Genomic DNA, 21,337 nt, shown 5'->3' with positions numbered 1-21,337 from the left:
GGACTGTGTCAGTGGGGTAAGGCGGTGAGCAGGGGCAGAACTGAGGTTATTCTGGGTACAAGAGCCATAAGCACTGGGACCTGGGATGCCAGCGCCAGCCCCAGGGGAGAGATGTTGATTGTGTACACTACTAGTAGTTAACTTGGAGGGGGGAAAGCTGGGTGCTAAGGGATTAAGAGACGCCATTAACATTTAAAAAAGATACAGCTAAAGAAATTGTGTTCTGATGATCTATCATTACTAGGGAAGAAGGGATCAGCATGGGGATTAAGAGCAAGTGCAGTAAGTATTAACCGTAATTACCTTCATTGCACTAGTGGCTTCCTCTGCGGGCAGCTTCAACTCTCTCTGCCAGCTTCTTGCGCTCACGGTTTGAACACTCCTTAGCCCACGCAATTTGCGGGTCGTTCAAGGCAGAGGCAGGTGGCTCAGTGCGCCCTGAGAGGACAGTGGCGGAGAAGGTGTGTTTGCCTGCTGCCAGTCTGAAGCCATCGTCATCAGGAGAGGGGGCTGTCCCGCTGCTCTTTTCTTTGTCTCCAGGTTGGCTGAAAGCCGGCACATGGTTACTGGTATCAGTTGTGCCAGTGCTGGTCCCATTGGCTAAAAGTGCCTGGCGATAGCTGTTGACTGAGGCAGTGTTCAGCCCTGTGTTGCTAGCTGCACCTGTCTCCACACTGACGACAGCTGGCTCTACAGCGGCTTCTGCGGGCTGGGTAGTCACCGTACCCGTATCAGTGGCTGTACTGACGCTGGGAGGGTTTGTACTCGTACCGGTTGTGTTGCGGTGCTGTGCTTGTGGAAGCCGGGAAGCTAGCTGTAGACTGTGCACCACGGCTGGGACATGCTTTAGCCTCGTGGCCACTGTTGTTGCAGCGCCGGCAACATGTTTGCTGTTGGCCGCGGTGCCATACTCGCAGTTTCAACTGACCTACGGTAACCGTAGATGGAACTGGTGATCGGAGGACCAGGCTGAGAACACGGGTGCCAGTACTTATTTCCAATCCCTCAAACAATACTTTTTTCTGTTGAGGCGACCCAACAATTCGGCCGAACTGGCCCAGCGCAGCACACAATTTACTGTTTTGAAGCCCGACAGGTCACCCAAACACATGCAGATGGGTTAAGTCCACCCCGGAAATCTCGCAGAGCACCTGCTTACCGGAAATCCGGATTCCTGCGTCCAGTATCTTTTCCCGCTCAGCAGAACTCTTCACTGTAACAACGCAATGACCAGGCTTGCCCTGAAGGTCCACCTGGCAGACCTGACATAATCTACCTTACTCTGCTTGAGCGCCTTGGCGTAAAACAAGTGGTCTGCAGACCAGTCCTTCTCAATCCTAAAAGAAAAGGAGGCCGGAGCAGGAGCTCCAAAACTGCCAACCGTCTCCATCGTACACATTGAGACTTCTCTGTTCTCTTCTGCCTTTGTGGAATTTCTCCATCCTTGTGGTGTTGAGCACTCCAGGCAATCTGGGAACTCTCGCTACAGTATTGTACTCTTGGTACTACATGATTATTTAACTAAAAAATAAATAAAATACAATAAACACAGCTCGCATCTTCCCTGAACCTGTGTAAAGGGAGGGAGTAGTCCATGAAAATACCGTTCCGTGCACGACGGTACAGGCATACGTCACTTTACAGTATTTTTCGCGGTGGAAACCAACAGCCTAGCCCCACACGGAGGAGTACAATCCACGCATTGTACAGCCACCTGCTGAACTGAAATGCACCGTTATTAGAAGTTATCTTTCTGTCACATTTTCTTACAGTGCATTAAGGTCAATACTAGAGGAATGCCTAGAAGAACTTCCGATGCTAAAAAGAATGCTGATGATTGAAGCATACAAGTAGGCAGGATGACATGTTATAGCTGCGGGAAATATCATCCTGAATATTCACAGGTACAGCTAAAGGTATGCATGTTTACTCAATTGTAGACAGCTAAAGTGTTTACTGTGTGTGCTTATACTATAAGTTATAGTACATGTACAGGTAGATCTAAATCAGTAAATGCAAAAAGAGTCACCTTATTCACTGGTTTGAGGGAAAGACCCAAACGGGAAAGGTCTGAAGAAAAAAGTTAAGGTAAAACATCTAAAACGGATTGGAGTGACAAACACAAGGCTGAAGAAAGAGTGAGACAGAGACAGAGAAGAAACAAAGGAGAGAAGGAAGGGAGAGAAGGAAGGGAGAGAGAGAGAGAGAGAGAGAGAGAGAGAGAGAGAGAGAGAGAGAGAGAGAGAGAGAGAGAGAGAGAGAGAGAGAGAGAGAGAGAGGTGGACTGGAGAAAAGCTCGTACATCCTAAGTCACTGTGATCCTTGGGATTAGGACTACGGGCATCAGGTACACCACATTTACCACATATACATGTACCATGAATGGCATTGAAGGCAGAGTCAGTAGATTCTGATTGTGTGGCATTAGCAGCCATGTACGAATGGCGAGTGCTTACTTGCTTCAACTGGCAAGAAACAGGTCTAAACGGAGATACTGCCGGTCAACTGACTGGGCAGCATGTGCCTGTATGGAAGCTGGCCACGTGCCAGTCTCATTCTGTTCTCTTCGGTCAGACGTTCCTCCAGGGTGTCAAGTCGACCTTGGATGAACTCGTGAAGGGTCTCTGTGCGCTCATCCACTGTGGCCGCAGCTGGACTGTTGCCCAAAAGGTCTTGGAACTTCATCCCCGTCAGAGATATTGAAGTGCTTTGAGTTGCCTGAAGATCATTGGAAGAACAGAAGGCAACATTGACAATTGTGACAGGACAGGAGAATTATGCCCGAAAACATACCAGAGCAATTGCTGAGAATCAGGGTATACATGGCTATAGAGTTCTATGCCGCCTCCTCCTCCTCACATGGGAGAAGAGGAGAAACAGACAAAGAGAGACTCACACAAACAGAGAGAGAGAGAGAGAGAGAGAGAGAGAGAGACAGAGAGAGACAGAGAGAGACTCGGAGAGAGAGAGAGAGAGACTCGGAGAGAGAGAGAGTGAGAGAGAGAGTGAGAGAGAGAAAGAGAGAGAGAGAGAGAGGGGAGATGGGGGGGGGGGAGAGAGAGAGAGAGAGAGAGAGAGAGAGAGAGAGAGAGAGAGACAGACAGACAGACAGACAGACAGACAGACAGACAGACAGAGAGAGAGAGAGAGAGAGAGAGAGAGAGAGAGAGAGAGAGAGAGAGAGAGAGAGAGAGAGAGAGAGAGAGAGAGAGAGAGAGAGAGAGAGAGAGAGAGAGAGAGAAAGAGAGAGAGAGAGAGAGTAAGTTACATTTATAAAGACAGGTAAGTCTAACAAATGAGGACTGAGACCTCTACAGCAGGGTTTTTACGCCTGAAAGCAGGTGCATGATTTAACAAGCAGGTTGTCAGTCTAGATTTTAAGCGCAGATGGAGAAAAAATGCGCAGAATATTTGTAATGAGATAAAAAGCAGAAATAATAAGAAATAATAAGAAAAGATGAAATGAAAGCCTGCTCACAACCCCGCCCAGCCTTGCGAACTGGGTATGGTGGATTCAGAACCCGGGTTCAACGCTCGAGCAAGCGCTCTCCACTCAAGGTGTTCACTGCAACTGATAGGAACTCATATGGGGAGAGAGATGGAGAGAGAGAGAAAATAGACAGCGAGAGCAAGAGAGACCAAGTATAATAATTGTAATGATTGGATGGAAGATTTCACCAGCGACTTGCATGTTCAACAACATGACCAACCGGTGTCTTCTCAGACTCTAGAATAACGAGTGATGCGTTAATGCCTTACATAACACCAAATGCAAAGTGGACTGAAACTAGGAGTGCACAAGCAGTATCGGGTATGCAGTTTGCATGTCGGCTCATGATCAAAGCACCGCGTTGACAAAAGCAGGCTTCCACGACAGAGCAGCAACATACACAACATACATGCTGCTCAATGAAAACTGATCAAGTGAGTATATGCCAGACCGGCGGGCAGCGCTATGCAGCCCCTAGACCTGTGAACACTGGTATGTGAGCTGGTGCAGGGCACAACCTTGACTCACACGATTCGATTTCATTGAGCAGCACTGTAGGATTGTTCACCCGAACACACAACTCAGTGACATGTCAAGCAAGTACAATAGGAACTGAACCCTGGATTCATGACCTCACCAGTGTAGGTGTGAGCGTTCCGAGAATAGAGGTGAAATATCCCAGGTTGTCCTCTGTGGTGGCTGCGGCAAGAGTCGCATTGATCTCCTCGGGCCGCAGCGCAACAATCAAGCCAGCGGCAGGAGAATAAATCAGTTCGGCGTTGGGGAAGTTGTACGCATCATGGTAGCCTGGGATATCCATAGGAAGGAAGATACACAGGGCAGTAGGTCAGAGAAAAGGCATACCGCGACTAGGTCATACACTACTACTTCACAATGCCTTCACGTTTTATTGCTGTAATCCTTGCCCATCAGCTTGCTTTGAACCGCTCAAATCAATCTTACCAGAGAATAGCCACAAGATGTTAGTCAGAAGGTCGCTGAGCTCCGAGACGCTGTCAATACGACTGGGAAGACCAGCTCTTCCCTGGAAGACATACAACACACACACACGCACGCACGCACGCACGCACGCACACACGCACGCACGCACGCACGCACGCACACACACACACATCCACAGTGAAAAGAGTGCAGCCTGGTTGTATTTTGTCATCAGAGCAACACTGCTATGGCTTCAGGTGCGCTCTGCTACCAGAATAGGTAAAAAAAAATGAAATTTTACAGATATTGTGGGACGAATGATAGCTTATTCTCGCTCCACATAGAGTGGCATCCCTACAGGTTTGTACAGTAAGAGCAATGACACATATTAGGTAGTGAACAGCATCCAGATGTAAACTGTATGTCAATAGAAGGAGAGTGGAATATCTGCATCGAAAAATGCTTGCGCTGGGATGCCAGAAGTGGGTCGCTGCGCAAGTAGACCATCCGGGACCATCGGACTGATTTTTCTGGATTGAGCCAGCTGGGAAAAAGCTCTTGTGCCGACGGACGCTGTTTGAGCGGTTTTAAGGAATGAAGGAAAACAGTAGATGCCATGGTTGGGAGCGAAAACATGTTGTGCAATAATTTGTTTCTCGTCTGTCTTGCTGCGGTCAGCCAACAAGAATTTGTTACATGAATCCGCTTCCAAGATGGCGATCACCCCCTTTCATATGCTGTCCACTCTCCTCACTTGACACTTTTCCATTGTGGGCCAAAACCTGCGCAACCAGCAGTCTGGAGGGGCATTGCATGCGATCTCATGCATCAATATTGCTCCAAAATTCACTGTACTGTAGTAGCAATTACAGCCAGAGTATACAGAGTATACAGAGTATACAGAGTATACAGAGCATACAGAGCATACAGAGTATACAGAGTATACAGAGCATACAGAGCATACAGAGTATACAGAGCATACAGAGCATACAGAGTATACAGAGTATACAGAGTATACAGAGTATACAGAGTATACAGAGTATACAGAGTATACAGAGTATACAGAGCATACAGAGTATACAGAGTATACAGAGTATACAGAGCATACAGAGTATACAGAGTATACAGAGTATACAGAGTATACAGAGTATACAGAGCATACAGAGTATACAGAGTACATAGTATACAGAGTATACATTACCTGGTAAATATCGTTGGCGAGCACAGCCACCCATCGCTGCAGGGTTTCATCATTGCGTACTTGCCGATCACAGCAGTAGTAGCTGTAAAGCAACCAAGCAGAGTTAACACATTGTAGTCCAAAGTCCTGCAATTGTGGGAACTACCTTGGCCTGATCTGAAAAAAGAATGCAATGCGTTACCTGCAGAAACCCATAGTCTCCCACAAGCACTACAGACCAAATCCACATAGTTTTACGGCTGTGTTTGCTTAGGAGTGACCACAAATGACACCAATGTCAAACTCATAACAGCTTTGGTTTGGATTCTATGGAGCCTAGGGCCTGGTAGTCATCTGTTTGGTGTGCGTTTAAAAAATTCATTTCGACTCTACAGTATCCTGCTTATCATGAATCGTTAGTGTAGTGTAATCAGTAGCATCATGACAGAACTCTATCCCTAGGCATAGCATTGTCTGTCTCCTGGTTTCTCCTTCCTACTCCCTACACTCACTCGCATTGATCTAACGTGTGTACGTGTGTGAGAACCGCACCCTGCCAGCTGTACCATAGACCCATGGCGGGAGTCATGCATTCATGTACCGCTGCGCTTGCTGGCTGCGCATCACTAACCCTTCCCCTTCTATGGCACAGTCCCCCGCATGCACTGAATGCAGTACTCGGGTGCGCGTGCGTATTCATGTCTGAGTGCACTGCCCTCGGGCTCCATCTATACATGGCATCCCGTACTGGGCACGCTGCTTCCGGTCGCTACTGTGTGCACGCAGCACCGTAGTCTATTCCGCTCTCTGTCTTCTCTACACAGTGATTCCCGATTGGAATCACTCTTCGTTCCTGCTCTCCTTACAATTAGTTGTGCTTTTCAGTGTCCGATAATGTTCCCCCTTTTGCAATAAACAGTCAGGCGAAACTACTCTAAGTAGCTACCGCTACATGGCGCAGTGAACAGGATCAGTGATAAAAAATAACATTGATCTGCAACGAACCTTGTCTGCAACTTCAGGATGGCTCGATTCCAGCCACCGGGAACATTGGATTTTTCTGATCCGACTCAATGAGACGACGGACTGGAGCGATTCCGCAGTTCAGAACTGGTCGCACCTGTCCTGAACACGATGGGTCCTCAGGTGACCACTGTTGACGTTCGACAACGCCGGCGATCGCGATAAATCTCAGGAAGTGGAGACAAAACTCTCGGCCTACTTCAAGCCCATTTCCAACGTCGTCCACGAACGAACGATGTTCGAACGCGCCGCCCAGTCGCCATCCGAGACCGTGGACGAGTTCCTGCGTCGTCTCCACCGCATCGCGGACAAATGCGAGTTCAAGGACGCTCGCGATGACCGCATCCACGATCGCTTCATGGCCAACCTGGTGGACAGGAAGCTCACCCTCGAGCTCCAGCTGCTCGACAAGCCAGACCTGGCCAAGGCTGCTCCGCACGCCAGGAACTACGAGCAGGTACACCGACAAGTGGTGGCGCAGCGTCACCAATTGGAGATCTCTGCACCGCCGCAAGCAGCAGCAGTACGATCGAGCGCACCCACCCAGCACCGTCCCGACCACCCACCAGCGCTCCGCGCAGGCCAGGAGCCCTGCAGATGGTGTGGGAAACCGGCTACACACTCCCGATGTGAGTTTCTGCTCGGTCTGAGAAGTGCAGCTCCTTTGGTAAAATGGGCCACTACAGCAGGGTGTGTCTGTCAAAACGGATAACTTGTAAACTTATGGTCCTCTCTATAAAAACAATTATATTCCCATATAACCAGCATAGCAACAGAATGAGGCAATGCTGTAGTTCATTCCGCCAGACAACACAGTTCTCTAAACCACATGCAATATGTTCATCGCTGGTGTACTCACAGTCTCACGTAGCTGCGCACGTATCGCTGCAGCAACCTGTAGACCTGCAAGCCGTCGTGATAGTAGGGGTAGTACGGCAGGTTACGACAACCGCGGTACTGCAACATAACACAATGACAAATGAACATGACAGCACACAGGATTAGAACTTTCTGATGCTCTACTAGGTCCAATGATTCCGTGAAACCAGACTACATTTACATGGGTACAGCAGTATGCCAGCAGTATGCCAGCAGTATGCCAGCAGTATGCCAGCAGCATGCCAGCATTTTGACTGGCCTAGGCTAAGATACCATTTGCCTTTTATTGCTTTTAAGGATTGGCATTGCCTTGCAGCCGGAAGCGCACATCGAATCCTGGTCATCGGGTCGACCAAATAAGTTTTTGATAAAGAAAGTTTAATTTGAAGTTGAGGACATGTAGTATCGATGGGGATTGTCAGAAAGTATTTGATGGTATCAAAATTGTCCGCAGTTCAATGGCAACCATCACTGAACAAGTACACGTCAGCACTAGGATACAATTGTTGCTAAATCCCTGCGACCAGGCCAGTGTACTACTCACGGCAACTTCACGATGCAGGTTCATCTCGCGGTAGTTCCATTGCTGGTAGGACTGGGCAAGGTACTCTGCCGTTCCGTCAAACGTCAGCAAGGTGCCAAAGTCCAGGACTGAACCACGTGAGAACAGAGAAACTTCGCCAATGGAGTTGGTCTCTGAACGATAAAAGACATGTGTACAAATAGAGCTTATCAGCCGCCGGGATGCTGGCTTTGGAAAGAACATTGTATTTGAAGATTTTCTATTTTAATATTAAGGCTCGATAAGAAGCCGTTATGCAAATGGCCCACTGGCACTAACGTTACTATTACTACTACTAACTTGTTCTCTAGAGAGGATCCCGTAGAGCAGTGAAACTTCATTACGAACTTTCATAGACCTGAGCTCCAAACTGACCTCGCACAAGAAATTACCGAGATTCGGAGCAGGGACTTCTGCTACAGGCAAGCAGTGTTCTACCACAAAAATCTAGAGTGTACGGGTCGTTGCCCTCCTAGCAGAGAGTGTTCAAGGTCAGACTTTGTAAATTAGTTAGAGAGCCTTTTCCGGCTTGATCTGTGGACTAGAAAAAGGACAAACCAGTCACTAAAATTGGTCTATGTGGGACATAGTCAATAAGCATACAGCTCAGAAAAGGAAACAAAGCAGCTCTGTTAACGTACGGTGAACACCTCTAAAATGAGGATCCAGCAGAATTCGAAGAGGATGGTTGGGAGCCACCTCGGCCTGGGTGACCACAGCAAATCGCCCTCCCGTGAAATGTGAATTATGCAAGTGTTTCTCGATGTTATTCTCAAGGGAATTGGCATTATTGGCCACGATCTTTGAGTAGGTCCACCAGAAAAATGATGATTCAGGGGAGTGCACTGGAGAAGTACCTGAACACAGGAAAAGAACAACATGTACACACACACACACACGCGCGCACACACACACACACACACACACACACACACACGCACACGCATATATTATACACACACACACACACACGCATACACATGCACACACACACACACACACACACACACACACACACACAGACATGCGTGTACACACACACACACACACACACACACACACACAGACATGCGTGTACACACACACACACACACACACACACACACACACACAGGCAACGCCATCACTCCGTGTGTAAAGCTCAACATGGCTCCCCACAACTGAATGGTCAATCCACAACACCTGGCACTTGTCCTGCCTGTTGTTCAATAAGAGAAGTAAATACAGCAGCATGCACAGTCAGGCTGTGTTTACATGAGAAATTTCAACCCGGGTCGAGTTCAGCCCGGGTTGAAAGTCTGTACGATAGACAAAATTGGTGAGCTTTTACATCAAGACAGTTGACCCGGGTCAAATACTGATACGCCGCCGAAAGTCCACTTCTAGAGCCCTGTATGGTCACATGAATACTTTCGCGCGAAATTTGCATGTGCAGTGCTATTCAAGCCTGGCGCGAGATACGCACAGAAGTACGTTAGCAATGCGTCATGCAAACGCGCCATTCATTTTGTGTACATGGCGGGTTGAAACGCCTCATGTAAACACAGCCTTAGGCAATAAATGTCGATAATGCTCCACTGCATCCGAGCGAGCCCAGCAATGCTTACGTGACAATCCCAGCTGAATTGCAACAGGTCGAAGGTCTTGCTTGCCACGGGGCAGGACAAACACTGCGAATGGGGTCAGGAATTTCTCTCCGGCAAAAGCACCTCTGAAAATGGTGATGTTCTGGAGGATAGGGTGATACTGGGCGTATAGTCGGCCCCTCAGCACTGCCTATATGAACACAGAACACAGAACACAGCATTCAATATAATACAGCTAAAAACCGGCAGTGCACTGCCTGTATGAACATAGAACACAGAACACAGCATTCAGTATAATACAGCTAAAAACCGGCAGTCTTTCGCTGTCCAGGGATTATTACCATTGATACAGGCAGGGCTACACTGAGCACCATTGCTGGCAGTGCAAGATGACTGCTTCGGATCAGTCAAATACAGTGATGGTAAAACATTTCAACCAAATCATAGGAACAATATTTTGGGGTCTGCAAAAGGTGTCTTCTAAGCCACATTTTGCAGACGCCCAATTTGTTACCGTGTGGTAAGGTGATATGGGTGTGCATGGATTTCAATCTGAACACTATACCAATGTACATGTACACTGTTACACATACATCTCCTTGGGATTTCTGTACACGGCGGGATTACTCTTTATCAGATAGGTTTGCTGACAGGGGTGAGTTTTCGGACGGTGTCCAAAGACCGGAAAACTTGGCAGCACTGTACATGGCGATGCTACAACATGCCTATGTATTTATCTGGAGGTACCTCACTTGATGAGGCCGATGTGCTGAATGTAAAATATTTAGCAACTATCATCGTAATCTTTATCCGCCTTTCACTGCCTGATCTAACAATGTTGGCTCACAAATATTTTTGATGCAGGCTTATGCCGGTTTCACATGTGCCTCAAGGGCGAATGAAATGTGTTTGAGTCAAATTGGTACCAGTGAGAATGAAGATGGCACCTGGATGGCTGTATTTTTGTCTGTGTGTCAATCTATCTATCGATCGATCGATCTATCTCAGGCATGTGTGCGCGCGCATGCGCGCGCGCACACACACACACACACACACACACACACACACACACACACACACACACACACACACACACACACACACACACACACACACACACACACACACATATATGTATGCATGCATGTGCGTCACAAGCACATACTATGTAGTATAATGCAAGAGTACACTGAACAATTCAATGCACACATTGTCTGGGTACCATTATGGAGAGAGAACACATGCATTTGTGAAGCACTCACTTGTCGATAAGTATACCCTGATGCTGCCTGAACAGCGCTGTCCCAATCAAAGTCTGTGTTTCGAAACTGCCGAACTTTGGAGAGAGGAAGACCCCGGGATCCAATACGATATATGCTGCCTGGGTTGTATCCGGCCAAGCGAGAAGCAGCGAAAACTCGGTCGTCGTTCCAACGTGCATCAACAGTAATGTTGGGGTCTGTGGCTGGATGGAACGTCCACGGGCGGTACTCTGCCGGGATCGGTGGTGAGTTGGAGTAGGTCTCACGGAAGAAATTGGTGACGTTTGCGTACGTATCAAACTCTGTGACCAGTTCACCTGTGGGTGGATTGAGCTGGTTATAAAGCCCAGCTAGTTGCCTTGCAGATTGGATAATTGGCGTATATACTGCACTCCACTCAGGGTCAATGGCTAGATCCATCTGGAACTGCGCATTCGGTTCGATGTGCTCACGCAAGGGTTGCTGGAGCTAAACGCAGTAACGCATTTCCATTCAAATCAGACCCATCCACGCACGCACACACACACCACACATATACACACAGACATACACACACACATACAAAATATACACAAACACACACACACACACACACACACACACACACACACACACACGCACACACCCGCAGACATACACATAATATAAGATTATCCTTTTTATAGAGACTTATTCGGAGGGAAACATATCAGCACACGAAGAGATGAAGCTAGTTGAAAATCTGATGAGGCCTTTCGTACCATTACTCTTCAAAATCAGTACATGGTGATAATGGGACGAAGCACAACGATGTCAATTTATACAGCATATTGGCGGAAACATTGTGATGAAACGTACACAGGCTGAATGATAGTGTGAGTTGCGCCAAAGAGTACACGCACTATAACAGGGAGGTGGGAAGTCAAAATAGCACTAGCTTCCTAACAAATTCCTTCTGTCTACACAGCTCAGGCTGTAGCTTGGCAATGTAAACAGCCTCTAGCACATCTAGGTGACATTTGCTGCGCGCCCGCGCGTGAATCCTGAAGTGCTCTGGAACATTCTTACATACTGCATTCAGGCAAGAAGGGGACATGATAAGATGTGTAGTTATTGCACTGTCATTTTTCATAGCTGATGGGTTGTGTGAATCACGCTGGTTGGGTTCACACTTACTCGGGATAGGTCTGCGCTACCTGATTCGATGGGCTCCTGGCCGGTGTCCGTGCAACTTGGCGCTGTTATCCTTTTTCAGGTTATAAAGCCCAGTGTCTGTCTCACCGTCCAGGAGCGACACTGACTCACGCTGCTATCTGGTGTTCACAAGGTGTTTGTCGCGCTGGAAACGGCGCATCTCTGTAAGTTTGTATCCCTGGTGATGTTTGTGCCTGGAGAGCACTATATAAGTGGTGCTCTTCAGGCACAATCTGCCTCAGCCTACTCAAGCTCAACTGATGAGGGGTGAATTCCCCGAAACACTGTGTATTGAGCAGGGAGTGGTGCTTTCTTGCAGGTTTGCCGAATCGAAGGTTCGATGGACTTCTCGTGTGCTCTGGATGGCAGTCGTGAGTCAGTCAAGTGTCAAGTAAAGTCGGCGGAATAGCGCGAGCTCCGGTGTGGGGAGCAAACCATTTCTTATAAAGCCCAGTATCCTGAAAAGTCGAGTAGTACAGGTCTACTCTCCATATAACGTAATCTCTGGGACCGCGCAAAATATGTTATATCGAGAGTTATGTTATGTAGAAAACCGTGTGTAAAGTACAAGATGTACCTAAAAATGAAGGGTATTACGAGGCGGGTGCAACCGTGCAAACATATACACACTGTACCACCATCGACATTAGATACCACCAATGCCGCAGAATATATGCACAATAGGACTAAACTGGCTAAAGCTTGATTGTACCGCGCACGTGAATCTACGTTGTATCGAGAGTGCGCACATCGGGCACCGCGCCGTGGCCTGCGTTATGCCGAGGTTTACGTTATGTAGGACTAAACTGGCTAGCTACAGCTACCGCTTGATCGTAGCGTACACGTGAATTTACGTTGTATCGAGAGTGCGCACGTCGGGGACTGCGCCGTAGCGTGTGTTATGTCGAGGTTTATGTTATGTAGGATTACGTTGTGTAGAACAAAATTTGTATGGGAGTGATGCTGTTTCGGCGCGGGATTTGATTTTTTTTACTTACTAGCGAGGTTTACGTGCAAGTGAGAGTTGATATATCGAGACTCGAGAGCAGACCTGTAATTATTTTACTCCTTTCAGACCTCTTGAATACTAGAACACGAAGTGAAAATATATTATGTCAATATCATGAACACTGAGGAATAGCGGGGAGCATCGATGACCAAAAGCAAAGATCCCTTCGTTTTCTGCGTTTTTGTTTCTTCGGAGTTTCTCTTTTCATTTCCCTTGCACTCACTCACTTTTTAGTTCAACGTCAGTTTTCATCTCTCCCGTTGTAATGAAATTGCGAGAAGAATGTGTACTGAAAGTATGGATGGATAACTTCAACATGTTACTCATGAGGAGAATGGTGCTACCGTATTTTCGGGAGTACAGTCGTCCCTCTCTAATCCGGCACCTTTTGCTACGGCGTTTTCTGCTGGATTAACGAGGGTGCTGGATTAAGAAATCCTGCCCTCTGACCCGGCCCTATCCAATTGCATGCATGTACATGTATCATAATTATGTATGTCAAAAATTAATTTCACGGTTCGCGTGAGACTCGGCTGGAAGCCGGGTTTTCCGCATCCGTAGGAACGCCACCACCCTTCAAGGATCAAGGCGCAGATGCAGCTCCTAAAGCGGTGGGAGGTGAGTAGATCAGCTCACCAGCAAGTGGTCAAAGACCGAAAATCCCATTCACTGCATCCATGTTTTCCTCGTGCCAGGCCACGAGTTCCCAATTAACTGTGGGTCGCAGCACGGCTGGAAAAAATCCTTCCGCTTCCAAGCAGGACTTGAACCTGGTACCCTCTGTTTCTCAATCATGGTATTAGACCATCCCACTATGCCTGCCTGCGTTCATGTCAAAACGCAGGGTTTTTCCGTGTCGACCCAAGTATTTGGTGCACGGCTTTATATTCTCAATTGTTCTCCGGGAATATACACAGTGAAAAAGTGATAAAGTAAAACAGAGATTATGTTCCCATGTACTCTTGCACACACACGCACACACACACACACACACACCTGAAAATTGTCAGGACACTACTCCTTGCTAAATGAAAATAAGAAAGTATGACTGCCGTTGTCTCCTGGAAAAGCCTAGCCTGGCCTGGCAAGGAGTGCACTTGTACGGTACGCGATTTACGACTGCCGGATTATGAAATCAAACTACGTGCAGTTTGAGCGATTCGTTTCAAAAAGTCACTGCCGGAGGCGGAATTCAAGTGCCGGATTAAGATGTAGGAATTGAACGAAAAAAATCGGTTTCGTCAGAAAGTGCGCCGGTTGGCAAGGGTTCCGGATAAACAAGTGCCGGATTAGAGAGGGACGGCTGTATAAGCTGCACAGGAGTATAAGCCGCACAGGAGTATAAGCCACACCGCCCCCTCCCCCATTTTTGCCACGAAATACAGACATCTACTCTTTTATCACCGTTAAATTGATCATCGGAGTAAAAGCCCCACCGACTTTTTTGGGGTGAAATACTGGTGTTGAATGTAAGTTGTTTGTATGAAGTAGATTGCAGTACATGTGTGAAAGCATGCCCCATGTATCATTTTAGTCACACACAGTAAACACAGAGCCGGTTGGAAGACTCACAGCGTCGACAAATTCGGTGGGATTCTGGGCACGGCGTTCTATCAGGGCATCCGCCTCGGCATCAATTTCCTCCTGGGTCACGTCCGTCCAGGAGTTGTTGCACTGACCAAACACGGAGCTTGCCTGTAGTCGATTTTTTTAAAAGAAAAACACATACATGTAATTTTAACGGACGTTCATTAGAAGAATGCGGTTGAATAGTGAATACTCTACATACAGCTCTTGTTACGCAGTCTGTAACCGGGATGTGGAATGGAGATGGATTTGCAGGAGGTGACAGAACTGCTTGCAGTTAGATAGAGCGTGTGGTATCCGCCTATTTTTTATTTGTTTTTTTTTACAGAGTACTCATTAGGATACACAAAGCCGAATCATCGCCGAATAAAATTTAATATATCTACTTCACGGCTCATGTCAGACTCGGTCGCACTCAGTTCTCCACATCTGCAAGAATGCCACCACCCTCAAGGGGCCGTCGTCTAATAATCGCTGTGCAGTGTGTGTGTGTGCTCAGGCAACCCCGAGACGACGTTTCAATACAATGATGTCATCACTCTACAAGATAACAGATGTGGATTTAAATAATTTTCATGATTGATAACTTCATAATATCTGCAGGCAGCACCCAAAATGCCTACATGCCACTGGCACAGTGCTTAGTGCAACAGAGTAGTAGACGGAGGCTATGTCAGCCTCAGGGTTTCGCATATGTACTGCACTGATCTGCATACATCATGCTCAGTCCGATAATTAGAGCAGCATGTGCCTTTGCCAATCGTGGCCTAGTCCGTCAAGCAGGCAGAGTACATGTATAGGAACCCACTGCACTAAGACTTAGTAAACAGTTCTCACCGGAGGACATCCTTCATGGTCTACATCCGGACGTGGAAACAGGTTTCCCAGCTTCAGGTAACCAAGAAGTTTTTCTAAGAGGCTGGACTGCAGTACAAAAGAATAACAGCAGAAAGCCTGATCATGTCAAAATGTTCCATGTGCTTTTTGATGATGGAGGAAAGGCGTGGACACCCCCAAATCATAGCTACCAATAGAAGAAGTGTTGTATCCTTCACACATAAATTTCTGCCGGCATCCCAAGAAGAGACAAGAGAAAAAATATTCAGGCTGTATATGAGATTTTAACAGTGTTTATATGCAAATGGTTGTGGCCGGTCTAGGCTTCGGTGTAATGAAACATGCTTGAGATGCGTCACTGCTGCTGTGCCTCATAATCATTCTGTTGCCAATCTCACTCACTTTTTCATCGTGCCCCATTTTATTACCCCCCCCCCCCCCACTACATCCTCCGTTCTATGTTTTTCGTCAAACTCCTACCCAATGATGACCATGATTCCCACTTCATTCGTAACACCTCCCCCCCTCCCCCTCCCCTGGTTCTCTGCAATATTCCGGAAGCCAGATTGCAAATTCAAGCATGAAAATACCTATCCTAGACTGTATGGTTTGTTCTTGCAAAGAAACACAGGCTGTCAGTGATAAATGTGCTGAGCTGTCATCGATGCACTGAATACTGGATACATACCGTTCCTCGCCGCTCACGTGATTTCGCCTGATCTTCATCTGCGGCAATACACATACACACAACATGAGACAATGTTTTGACATACATGTATACATTCGCATGATCTACATGATTGCCTACTTCTACCTATTGTCTTGATCCTTGCTTTATGAGGAATCTCGAAATGTGTTACCTCATGCACTGAAGCACCCCGAGCTGGGCCAAAGGCATGGGGAATGCAAGTGTACTGAGCCCAACAACGGTTTGCGAATTCAAATAAACACAACCAACAATATCTATTAGTCTGAAGGAGATGAAGTGAGAAAGGACGACTGTAGGACAAAGACTGACTGCCACCGCAAGGACTCCCAGTAGCTTATAAGCAGAGCGGTTTGTCATTGTCCTTTCTCCTCCTTCTTTGTGCTTTTTTTCCTTTCTCTGTCTGATGTGTGTCTGATTGTAGGGATTGTGTCATTCGTAAAAGATATAAAATAAAAAATCCAGTGCAGTGATGCTCTGCCACAAGGCTAGGTCCCAGTGGTTACCCCAGCAGAGACCGTTCCTTCTTTAGAATTCGAAACACACCCTTCTGATGATACAACACAAGCAGGTGCTCCAATGATATTCAAAATGAGAAATGGAAACCATGGCAACTGCTCCATTTTGTTTTCGATTTGATCACCATGGTGTCACTGAAACGATTCTGTCAATCTGGACATTCCCTTCTACTTGCCGTGCACTTGTCGAAATTAAAATACTTCAGCGAGGCACTATGTAGACCTGATATCTGAAAACACTGCCACAAAAGTACAGTATGCACCACTTGACGAATCCTTGTTCCCCAAGCCTGTACTACTATTACTAATGGAAACGCCGCCGGGTCCTCGTGCACAGGCATTTCATCCCGGCTTCGGCTACCGACTTACCGGTACTAACGTTACTACAATCATGCACTCACTGATCTGCACACGGCATACCGGGCATACCCAGATACCGGGCATACCCAGATACCGGGCATACCCAGATACCGGGCATACCCAGATACCGGGCATACCCAGATACCGGGCATAGTCCATAAACACAGGCACTTACTCTCACCTTGATCACTGAACAGGAAATCATCAGCTCTTGCCGGCACCAACGCTTGGAACACAAGCAGTGCAGCCAACGACAGCCACAGGGCAGACCGCATTGTGAAACGTTCTGAAGAGTAGCATCACAAAGTGAGAAGCGACCAAAGTAACAAAGCAACGAAAATGTCACACGAGAGAGAATACTAATGGCCAGAATCCATTGTGTCGAGACGGAAGTAAATAAAGAACTGGAACATTTCACGGACACTGACATTACTAGTATCACTTTGAGCAATCCAGCATTCGAAGAATGTGCACAAAATACCGGGTTATTTTTTTCATTGCTTCCTGTTTCGGCCATTTCCCGTGCATGCAGTGCATGTCCACTGACTGCACGCTGTCGACATATCTACACATTGAGAAGTAGAATGATCTACGACTGCTACTGTAGCGGAGCTGCACTGCCGAGTGTCGGCATCCGCAGCCGACAGTCGACAGTCGACATGCCAGGTCGCAAGATCTAGTCTTTCTAGACTTTCGACCGAGCACAAGTGGTAACATGTAACAGCCCAGGGTGGATCATTCTATTTGTTGCGGGTAGGTCTCTTCACACCTTTTGCAGCTGTACATGTAGCTCGAAGTACAGTCACAGCATGTCCCACAGACGGTTTCAGTCTGACACAGCGTGACAACAGTCATAATAATTATCAACAGACAACACCCGTCACTCGAACATACTCCCTGCACAGTAGTAGATCTACTACTAGTACTACTACTATTAGTGCAGGAAGACCTAGTGCCGGTATACCGGTACTGTTGTGGTGGTAGAGGACGTTTTCGGCAGCAAGCACTGCCACACGTACAGTCAGTAAATCTATTGATCGCATTGTACACGTAACGCGAACACCGCAAAGCTTGTCGACGACAGACTAGACTCAGTACTCATCAATTTACAGAGGCGTGGACGTGTCGATCGTAGACTTACCAGCAGAGTGTAGTACTTGAAGTAGTACCTATATGTCATGTAACTTAACTACCTTACGTGACCGGACATGGGGAGTGAGATTTGGACATAGGCGTCTTCTTGTTAGGCCTTTCCCCACGCTTCTCTTCTTAGAACTACTTCCGTTGGTGTCCTCTCCACACTGGAGAAGTATTCCGTAACCGCTAGGAGATAGAGCGCGGTGAAGTTAGTTCCAATGGTGTATGGATTGGAAACTACATGTAGAGTGTGCTATACCATCACCAACTGCTGGTGTGAAGTGGAGCAGTCCTGATTTTGGTGCCTGGAAGCTGCAGGAGGTCGTGACGCTTGGCACATCTGAGAAGTAGAACTGCGAGGACTAGCGCCTGCTGAGAATCAACTAGTGATGTTGATAGTCACATTCAGGGCAGGTACTCAGGCAATACAGCGGTGAGTGCAAGAGGGAGGGGGGGGGGAGATATCAGCAGCTGAATGTTGGCATTGAGGCATTTGACTCCATGGAGTCAAATGCCTCAATTCCAGAGAGGCTTCATCCAGCACACATACGTATTTCAATCGTAGACTGCAGTCGCACGATATCGTACAGTGGAGTTCTAGCATGTACATGCACCTGCATATCAGCTGTGTTATCAGGCAAAACACGGATTGTGATGCGACAAGAACATCCAGTACAGCAATAGCCACGACGAACAATCATTCTGCAGCCTCGACGCAGGCCGGACTGAGGCCAAAAAGTCGCCTAGCAACCGGTGCAAGACAAACGAAGTCTGTATTGATGATAATGTTGGTTGTATCAATGTATTTCTAGTGATAACTAATTGTTTTGAGCTCGCCTGGGTCACTCGATCCGAAAACCATTCGCCAAAGGAGAAGCAAATGTACAAAGAACTTACCTCCCGATGGGGATTTCCGGTGAGCACCGTCGAGCGAATACAGGTATCCAACGAACTAGTGTTAGCAACTAGTTAGACCTATTACACGTAGCCGAGACCAGTTGAAAGAGGATCTGCACTGCACAACACAATGAAAACTAAGACTGTTCTAAAGACTGAACGTCTGGAGTTAAAGCTGTGATAGTGGTACACCGATGCTGTTTGCTGACAACAGCAAGAGGTTTATAATACCGGTAGGTAGTGCGAGCCTCGTCTTTTATAGTAGGGAAATCAAAGAGTTGTCACCGCGGCACGAGACGAAACAACAACATTACTCAAGCAAGTCATTACTGGCATTGTGCTCGTGGTGACGGCGAAGTGAGCTGCACTCAACATGTTCACGTGATTGTGGGTGTCCGATCAATATCGCCCAATATCGCGGTGTCATGATGTCAGCCATAGACTATCCTGTGTGCAGACGTACACCCACTAATGCACTATTGCACTAAGCACTTTCCCGTTTTCCAACCCGTCGCGTCTGAGTCAACGGAGGGAAATGTGAAGAGGAGGAATACTAGTACGCTCATCCGGGAATGGATGATCTCCGTACTCTCTCTCTGTCTCTCATAGTTCTAACAGCCATGATGTTTACCGCCATATTACCAGGTGAGTCTTTACCACCATATTTATCAGCCATGAACTAGGCACTTCAGACCTTGGTGCACCGGGCCGGGGTGGGTACGCGAATCTGATCCACCTGTCGCTACCATGAAGGGTCGAAGACAGATGATTCTGATTATGACAAGCTATCAATCTGTCTGATGACGGATCGGGCCTCACATCAGACCTTCACCAGACACTGTCACTGTACGACTCTGTACATCAGTGCTGGTGAACGCATGCAGAATCCAATCTACTGTGTTCGCCCGTGATACTGATAGGGTCTGCGACCAGTCCAGTCAGTTGTCTTCAGGCTTTAGCCCACACGAGATTTGCGGTTGCAGTACTGAATGGCATTGTCGAGTGGAGGAATAATTTCAAAAGATGGTGCAGAGCTTGCGTGTGTGTGGCGGCTGCCCTGTGATATGCCTTATCATAAGGCTCGCTTGTCAACCGATCTATTGAGGACACCGCTGTCAAATTTCCCCACGCCTGGCGCGGGGTAGCGCCACATCACCCCCAACTCCTACATGTAGTGATGTACATGTGGTTAGCCTGCACCGTAGCTTTTGTTTCTACTGTCTGAACTCAAGATGTGGGCTGCATGGACGGCATTTTCTAGCATTTTCTACGGTGACATCACGGCGTGTAGAGTGTGGGCTGAACTAACCGATCGAAGGTCACTTTTCATCCTGTTCACCAATAGCTGTGTGTGCAATGTTTCACCTAATCAAACCATTACTAGTATCCTATTGTTACAGTCATAATGGTCTCAGTGACAAGGCATGTAGGAAATCCACGGCTTCGACACATCATCGGCCATTTACGCTCCATTTATTCTATAGTCAGTGTTTTCAACACGTTTTTCCGAAGCTTAAAGCCTTTATCGATAACTTACAGTTTGTACATGTACAATTGTAGTATGTACATGTATTGTCAGACGTGTAGTGATGCAACGAATGGTGTTTTCTTCGAAGGAATATTCTTTAGAATATCACTTTGGCGAACGAAGGATTATTCTATAGTAGGCCTAGTAGTATAGGGAAGGGTGTTCTGGCTCACCTGAAGGTGAGCCAAAATCGACTTTCTTGATCGGCCCTGTCGGGCTGATCTCTCAAGTCTCCTCCTCCCCCTATACTACTAGGGAACGTGTGTGATAATGACTCTTACCAGGAGATAGGTCTTTCATACAGTTTCCCCCTCTCCTACTCTATGGTTCTAACCCTTCAATACACTTCTTATTTTCTCTCTCTCACTCTCTCTTCTCTCTCTCTCTCTCTCTCTCTCTCTCTCTCTCTCTCTCTCTCTCTCTCTCTCTCTCTCTCTCTCTCTCTCTCTCTCTCTCCACACTATACTTTCGCTATTTTCTTTCTTTTTTCAATCTCTTTTGTTTCTCTTTTTCTCCAGATCTTCTGATGCGTGAAGTAGGCGCGGATGCAGAGCCTATAGGTCGGCGGAGCCTGCAGCACCCCATAACCATCGCTGCGTTGCATTTGCAGCCCCCCTTCAGTCAATGTCTTGTTAGTCTGCTGTTTTGTCATTTCCTCCTT

General features: G+C 47.3%; 1 protein-coding gene across 2 annotated transcripts; it reads right to left on the bottom strand.

Annotated features, from left to right (window-relative positions):
- Nucleotides 1-1,718: 1,718 nt before the first annotated feature.
- LOC135809283 (linoleate 9/13-lipoxygenase-like) lies at nucleotides 1,719-19,376 on the bottom strand. Of its 2 annotated transcripts, none has more exons than XM_065322605.1 (14): nucleotides 19,149-19,376; nucleotides 17,290-17,400; nucleotides 16,219-16,256; nucleotides 15,531-15,617; nucleotides 14,679-14,801; nucleotides 10,925-11,392; nucleotides 9,684-9,852; nucleotides 8,718-8,933; nucleotides 8,059-8,210; nucleotides 7,495-7,592; nucleotides 5,634-5,715; nucleotides 4,454-4,535; nucleotides 4,128-4,297; nucleotides 1,719-2,718 (listed from the first exon to the last, which is right to left on the bottom strand). In XM_065322605.1, exons 2-14 carry the CDS (start codon nucleotides 17,387-17,389, stop codon nucleotides 2,482-2,484), a joined length of 2,022 nt encoding a protein of 673 aa, XP_065178677.1. In that variant the 5' UTR covers nucleotides 17,390-17,400; nucleotides 19,149-19,376; the 3' UTR covers nucleotides 1,719-2,481. The 2 variants fall into 2 exon arrangements, with proteins under 2 accessions (XP_065178677.1, XP_065178678.1); XM_065322606.1 differs by having other exon boundaries at nucleotides 17,296-17,400.
- Nucleotides 19,377-21,337: the final 1,961 nt, after the last annotated feature.

Source organism: Sycon ciliatum, chromosome 2, assembly GCF_964019385.1.
Source record: "Sycon ciliatum chromosome 2, ocSycCili1.1, whole genome shotgun sequence".
NCBI classification, from domain to species: domain Eukaryota; kingdom Metazoa; phylum Porifera; class Calcarea; order Leucosolenida; family Sycettidae; genus Sycon; species Sycon ciliatum.
This window is presented reverse-complemented; position numbering and strand designations above follow the sequence as displayed.